Source organism: Oreochromis niloticus, unplaced genomic scaffold (genome assembly GCF_001858045.2).
Source record: "Oreochromis niloticus isolate F11D_XX unplaced genomic scaffold, O_niloticus_UMD_NMBU tig00000852_pilon, whole genome shotgun sequence".
Taxonomy (NCBI): Eukaryota; Metazoa; Chordata; class Actinopteri; order Cichliformes; family Cichlidae; genus Oreochromis; species Oreochromis niloticus.
The window spans coordinates 72,819-80,833 of NW_020327258.1; the positions used below are offsets into that span (position 1 = coordinate 72,819).

Genomic DNA, 8,015 nt, shown 5'->3' on the forward strand with positions numbered 1-8,015 from the left:
TTTGACACCCCCTGTTGAGGCAGCCCCACCACGGGTCGATCAATCCTGGGCGTGTATCTCGCGGTTAGCTGACTGCCTTAGCTGCCCAAGTGATGTCAGCCCTTTTTAACCATAGCCAGCAACTGGTCCTCTCAGCAGTGTTAGCTAATTCTCTTATAGCCTGCCAGCATATATCTCTATACTGAAGGCACAGAGATATATGATATGCTATGGAATGTTATTTGTTTCGAGAGTGTTTGGGAAGGTTTAACAATAATTCAGGGCGGTGTCCTTCCTCAGAAAACTGTTTGGTGATCGTTTTCTCCACATTGCAATGTGTTAATTAAATCACTTCAAAACACTCACTGGGTGTATTGCAGGTTATTGTTGAAGTTTCCACAACAACTTCTCATCCTTTAAGGGCATGAGAGGTTTTTTGAGTTCAATTTTGTATCAGCTGTTAAGGAATCACAGTCATATTTAGAGATAAGCCCCCATTTACAAAGGCACACAATTAATTGGATAAACAAAGATAATTCTAAATATAATAATAATTTTTAATACTTGGACATAAATCCTTCATAGACAATAACTGCCTAAAGTCTTGAACCAATGGAGATCCCCAAATGCACCAAAATGCTCTGCTAGGCCTTTACTGAAGCCATCTTCAATTTCTGCTTGTTTGTGGGTCTCTCTGCATCCAGTTTAGTATATAATGACAGGAAAGCATGCTCTGTTGAGGTGAAATAAGGTGACTTGACTATTGAAGAATATCATATTTCTTTGGCGGAGAAGGTCTTGGGTGGTTTTTAAATTTTGGGGGGGGGGTCATTATCCATTTATACTGTGAAGGGTTGTCCATTGAGTGTTGCAGCACTTGGTTGAATGTGAGCAGAGAGTATAGCTGTGTACACGTCACATTTCACCCTGTTACCTCTATCAGCAGTAACATTATCAATAAACACTAGTGGCCCAGCTACACTGGCAGCCAAAACCATCAGTACCATAACATTGGCTCCAACATCTTGGAAAGATGATGTGATTTGCTTCAGATCAGTTTTTCTCCTTTGTAATTTTTTCTTCCAATCATGCTGAAAAAACTTCATCTTGGAACTGTTCCTGCTCTTTTAAATGTTTTACTGGCAAAGTCTAATCCAGTCTTCCAGTTCTTTAGTGTAACTTGACAGTAATAAAGTTTTTTTGATCTTTCCTAATGTTTGATTTAGTTTTTCAGCTGATTGATGATTTCTAGGACCTCATATTAATGCATGCAAATTCATCTCCTGAACTCAAAATACTTTGTTTTAATTTATCTCGGAAACATGAGGAAACATGTCTGTCTGTCCATGAAATGGGTTGTAGTAGTCAGTTGTTCAATTACTTTTTGGTGTCTGGTGAAAAAAAATTCTTGTGGGATAAATGTGCACACGTTATCAACTCAAATATAATCAGAACTTTAGAAAACTGACTCTGAGATCTTGTTTATGTTAATTTGATTGATTACTAATTACTAACCAGCATCATGAAACTGATCCAAGTCAGTGTTGGAACCAGTCCAGGAGAAAAGTCCCACCAAAAGTTTAATTGCCTTGAAGATATCATTCTTCATCACTTTTATAGCAGTAACTGAATGAATGTTTAAATCTGCTTTTAGTCTACAGCACCTGTTTGTAGATCAGAAGAAGACTTAGAGATCCTGAATAAATAAAAGATAAAAAACAAACAAACAAACAAATACTTGGGGCCTGGAAAGTGCATCCTAGACCAAAAAAATAAATTATACATTTTTACATTTTACTCAAAATGTGCTGGCCGATTGAACAGATACCTGTGAATTCACACTGTGATGACTGCTTATGTAGTCATGCTGAAGTTAGTCAGATCATTTCCATAGAGAGCCACTTTGCATCAGCAGCACCATGCTCCAGTGCTCTAGAGTGGGAGGAACTGTGAACATTAAGTGTAGGACCAGTCAGAATGTTAATGTTTGGAACAACAACCATCTTTTAGCCTGGTACCAACAGAAAGATCAAGCAACTCCTAAAATGCTCATTTACGGTGCTAGCACTCGAGTATCAGGGATTCCAGCTCATTTTACAGGCAGTGGATCAAACTCTGACTTCACTCTAACCATCAGTGGAGTCCAGGCTGAAGATGCAGCAGTTTTCACTATCCTAACAGTCAGTATGTGTTCACACAGTGAAAAACAGTCATATAAGAACCTCGGTTGGACTCTGTGACACAGGACCCACACACACACGGGTTATGCTTACTGTGTTTTTTTATTTTGAAAATAATCTGCGGTTTTTGGCACCCGCCTCGGACGCAGCCACTCCGTCTCTCTGCCAGCATCATCTGCTCCATCTCACTGTGGGCACACAAAAAGACATCTCCCTCATTAACACAGTCCCGTACGGCTGGTATGCAGGCTGGGCGCTCAGGTATGCACCAGCTCACTCCCGGTGGCTACTTGGCGGGCCTGGTGCCTATCGCTCGGTCAGGCCTCTTCCGGGGCAAAGGGGGCCCTCGGGCCTCCGGCCTCGGGGCCTGCAACTCGGTTCACTCTGGCACAGCTGGCTGCCGGCAGAGCCGGCGGGCACGCCGGTGCAGCCCCCTCTGGCTTCTGCTCCGTGGCTACTGGGTGACCCCCTCGTCTGGGGATCTCCTCAGCCCTTCCCAGGAAGGTGGCACGGATGCCCCTCCGGTGGTACTCCTTGGGCTCTCGCACTCTGGGGCCTCTGGATGTCTGGAGCCTGGATCTCCTCCATGCCTGCTTCATGCCCTGGGGGACGGGGCTATGGGCCTCCACACCCTCTAGCAGACCGTTACATGGGGAAACCTTTTGTATACAAGCGCGTTGATTCACACAGGTGTACACACAGGTGTTCACTGTTCGTAGACAAACTACACCTTTCTTAGCTGCTACTTCAAAGCACATTGTGCGCTGTCTGTCCTGCGTGCTGCACAACAACTTTCAATATTTAGTATTTACTGCTGTTCACACTTAGCTAGATTAACGTGATGGTGTTGTGTTTAGTATGTTGCTTTGTTTTTTTTTTGGTTTTTTTTTTTTGCTTGTCTTCTCCTTTTTCTCTCAACAGGTGATCCAGGAGATTTTTTTTTTTTCTTTCTCTTTGTCTTTGTAAGTGCCCTTTCTCACTGTCCCTTTTCCCTTCTGTTTTTCTTTTCCTTAATCTCTTTCTTTCTCCCTTTCCTATCCCCCAGTCATGTCTGTCCCATCTGTAACAACTGAAAATAAAATAAATAATAATAACAAAGTTTGATCAAATGGACCAATACGGCAATGCCATGATGATCCATTTGGCAAAATAAATCCATTTGGTATCCTTGTTGGTCTTCAGACAACAATTCTGACGGCTTAAGAACCAAATGGGACAGACAAAAAAAAAAAAAAACAACACAGTCCCGTACACCTGTTGCCTCCACGCCTCCGTGCCGCCCAGAGACCTCACTGTGTCACCCCTCCTCTGCAGCAGGTCAGCAAACCACGCCCCCGCCAGAGACAAATTTTTTCCCCATTTTTGTCATTAACTGTCATACGCACATCAGCCGATTTAACTCTCTCTTTTCCCGACATCTCTTCTCTTTCTCCTCAACTGCTCTTCTACCTTTCAACTGATTCATGGTGAGCAAACCTTCTTCAGGAAAACCATTCTCTTTTGCAATCTAACAACATACTTCTGCATTCCAACCCCCATTTCTTACCATACGTCAAAACCAATGTTTTGTTACTGGCCGTTTGCTGCACGCTGTAGATACAGCAGTTTATTACTGTCAGAGCAGAAACGATGTTAACAGTCAAGCTGTGTTCAAACAGTGAACAGCAGTTGTGCAAAAACCTCCCTTAGTCAGACTGAACTTAAACAGAACTGAACAATTGTGGTCATAAATATTTTGTACTTGTAAATCAAATGTGTATTTGTGAACTGAGTTTTGTAACCTTGTAAACCAAAATATGTGAAAATGTTATGTTTGTGTATCTACAGATGAGAATTTGTGTGTGTGTAAAAAAGATTTGTGTTTGTGCTTTACGGAGCTTCAGGTCCTGGAAGGGTAATACAGTCTGAAGCTGATCTCTATATAAATATCCCATAGTGGTCATACAAGCTAGGTCCCCTAACTTTCAGCAGCTGTTGAAAGGATAAAGTTGTGCTATATCAGTGGTTAGAAATACCATTACTACTTTAGGATTAGTTTAACACAAAGTCAGTGCTGACCCGGGACCATGGCTGTGAGTCACAGTGCGCAGCATAAAGGTCTGCTAATGCTAACTGCTAACTAAGAGCCAAGGATCCAGAATTTGTTGCGCTGGCTGCTGAGCTCTGTGGGTTTTTGCAGCAGCTCTACATTTACTAGATGCATCTGCTCCTTGTTGTTTGTATCTCTGACTTTATGTCCTCTACAAGAGTTTGTGGTTTTTTAACTACAAATGATCAATAAAAACATGTATCACTAATTCATAATGAAGAAAGCCTTGTAACTACCCCCACTAGTGAAGATTGTGTCATTTCCACAACACTGCTTCCCCCCCGAGGTCTGCAGCACTGTTGAAAAGGCTGTGGAAGTCTCTGTATAAGCACGTAAACCTGTGACACAAAAATCACCAAACTCAGACACACACAGACTGTTTTCCTTTGTGGTGATGAAGGAAAATGCTGGGCTGACATGTAAAAGGCCATTAACTCTTCCCGACCTGAAGCTCCGTAAAGCACCGCTCCAACACCCAAACCCATCTGTTCTCTGATTGGATTGTTAAATTTGTGATTGACATGACATCGACCAATCAGCTGAAAGGAAGAATTGGGTCAAAATGTACTTGTTTGGGTGACAAGGGTATTTCCATAGAGAGGCACTTTGCATCAGCAGCACCATGCTCCAGTGCTCTGGGAGAGTTTATAGTCCTGAGAGTTGAACACTGGATGACTGACAGCTGTCCTTCATCACAACAGAAGCCACAGAAATCCTCCTCATCAAAAACATGACTTTGATCTGCGTCCTCATCTGGACTCTCCTCTGCTGCTGCTTCACAGGTAAAGTCCAGAGAATCAAACTCCTCTCCTCTATCAACATCTGTCCCTCTGAAATGAAGCCCACAAAACCATGAAGCTGCTTTATGTTTTTGTCTCTGTATCCTCAGAGTCCAGAGGACAGTTCACAGTGACTCAGCCTGGAGCAGTGAGCTCTGCTGTGGGAGACACAGTCACCATCAAGTGTAGGACCGGTCAGAATGTTCATGTTTGGAACAACAATCACCGTTTAGCCTGGTACCAAAAGGAAGATGGAGGAGTTCCTAAACTGCTCATTCACTCTGCTAGCACTCAACAATCAGGGATTCCAGCTCGTTTTACAGGCAGTGGATCAAACTCTGACTTCACTCTGACCATCAGTGGAGTCCAGGCTGAAGATGCAGCAGTTTATTACTGTCAGAGTGCTCACTATCCTAACAGTCAGTGGGTGTTCACACAGTGAAAAACAGTCGTACAAAAACCTCCCTCAGTCAGACTGAACAGAAATTGAAGTGACTGCTGCAGCTGGAAGATACTGCAGAGACTGATACAGTTCACTGAGGACACACACACACACACACACACACACACACACACACACAAAATAAAGTGATTCATCACAAAGATTGTCTTTAGTAAATGAGATAAAAATAAAAAGTCAGAGAACGTGATATATAACATGGAATCTTCATGACTTTGACCTCCCTACATGTGTTATAACCAGTGATGCAAATAACGGCGTTACTTTTTTCAGTAATGACTAGAGATGGCACGATACCACTTTTTTATGTCCGATACCGATATCATAAATTTGGATATCTGCCCATACCGATATGAATCCGATATAGTGTGTTTTTTAATTAATAAAACTGTTTTTTTAATATCTTGCTGCATTTTGTATAAGTTCATACTCAAGTTTAAATAAACAACAACACTAAAGCTATTCTGTTATACCTGTATGTAAAAAATACACTGCACCCAAAATATTTCATAGTTCAGCAACACTGATCAATCTAATAAACCTTACCTAACTTAAACCTACTCCATCCTCCCTATTCTGGTATTTTAAAGAGTACTTAGCAGAAATATTAAGCAACCTAACTAATAGGGTTGCAAACTCCCAGCAAAAAAAAAAAAAAAAAAAAAAAAAAAAAAAAATAGGGAACCACCCACCCCCCACCTCATGATGCTTAATCGATGTAATCAACTTTAATTTGATGCAGGGTGAAAAAAAATGCACAGAAACAAATTATTTTTCAAGAATAATTAAATAGATTCAACATCTTTCTTCAACAGAATTGCAGAATTCACAGATGGTACCTTCCCAAAGGAAAAAGTACTATAGCTTACTAGGGTATATTAGACTTAACAGTTACTATATACAGTAATGGACTTCTATACATTTTACATCAGATTAAAACTTTGGGTGTAAGATTCAGATAATTATTTATTAAAAGCTAGACATTTTAAATGAGAATAAGAAAGAAAAGTATGTCTTTGTGCCCCCTTTTCCCTGTTCATGCCCTATCGGCCCTCCTGGCTAAACTTTGCTAGATCCGCCCCTGCACAGTTACCAGCCGTCAGCTACGTAGAAAAGGATCCTGGTCTAGAAAGTAATATTAAATAAATTCTAACAACAGCTTATCAAGCTTAAACGTGCTGCTGTTGTTCAGCCGCTGGTTTCCTCTTTCTGGCGCGAAGTGGGCGATAAACAAAGAAGAGAGATGGACTCGCGACAGAAAAGCCGATCAGCTGATCATTAAGCAGTTTCACGATTGAAGTAGCCGCAGGAAGAGGCAGTCGCTCCATATATCGGTTGTTAAGCTTAACATGGGAACGCTTTACAAACATTCAGAGATGAACTTACACACTTGCTTTACTTCTCTCTGGGATAACTTCCTCGGAGATGAAATGCTGGTTTGGTAGCGAGGCTCCAAATACAGGCAGCCGCTCAATCACGTGAGCACACTGCTGCAATGTGCTACGGTTATGAGCCGAGTTACGCCGTGTTGCAAGTTTTGTGAGGTGCTTTTTTGATATTTAATGGATTGGATTACATTTTTTATTTTTCGCCGATATCCGATCCAGTAATTTAGGTCAGTATCGGACCGATCTTCTTCTTCCTAGCGGTTTATATCCCGCGACGCAGGGTCCGCTATCTTGCATGCCTTCCTCCACTTCTTCCTATCAAGGGCGTCTTCTGGTGTAACATTCACAGCCTTCATATCATCCTTGATTCGGTCCATCCAGCGCTTTTTTGGTCTTCCTTGCGGCCTGTTTCCCTCCAGATCTAATTGCTGGGCTGTCTTTGCGATGGAATTTTAATTTTTTTTAATCGCTACGGACAACATGGCCGTACCATCGGAGCCTCGCCTCTCGCATCTTGTCTGTGATTGGTGTCACTCCCCATTGTTTCCTGACATCATCATTCCTCGTTCGGTCAAGTCGTGTGAGACCCAGAGGCCACCTCAGCATCTTCATCTCCATGGTGTGAAGAGCTTGTTCATGTTTGGTCATTGCTGGCCAGCACTCTGACCCGTAGAGTGCCACTGGGCGCACAATCGACTTATAGACTTTCACCTTAAGATAGATTGGTATTCTCTTGTCACATAAGACTCCACTCACCTGACGCCACTTCATCCACGCTGTGTTGACACGGAGTCTGGCATCTGGTAGGGTTTCGCAGTCTGAGGTGACAAGGGACCCGAGGTACTTGAATTGGGCAACTTTTGTCAGCGGCTCGCCGTCGATAGTGATGGCACTGTTGGTCTGGGGGCAGCATTCAAGGTACTCAGTCTTCTTGATGTTCAGGTGCATGCCGTTTTCGGAGAGCTGGTCTTTCCATGCTTGTGTTTGGGTTTGCAGGGCTAGGCAGTTTTCTGTTTCTGATAGGCACACATCATCTGCATACAGGAGGCTCCATGGATGTGGTGATTGCAGATCAGCCATCGCGGTGTCCATACAGAGAGTGAACAGCAGGGGCGAGAGGGCCGAGCCCTGGTGGACGCC

General features: G+C 42.8%; 1 gene segment (V, D, J or C); it reads left to right on the forward strand.

Moving 5' to 3' along the window:
* The first annotated feature begins 4,978 nt into the window (after positions 1 to 4,978).
* On the forward strand, positions 4,979 to 5,577 carry LOC109199876 (Ig kappa chain V region 120-like). The segment is given in 2 exon segments: positions 4,979 to 5,030; positions 5,138 to 5,577. Coding segments are annotated over 2 exon segments (384 nt in total).
* Positions 5,578 to 8,015: the final 2,438 nt, after the last annotated feature.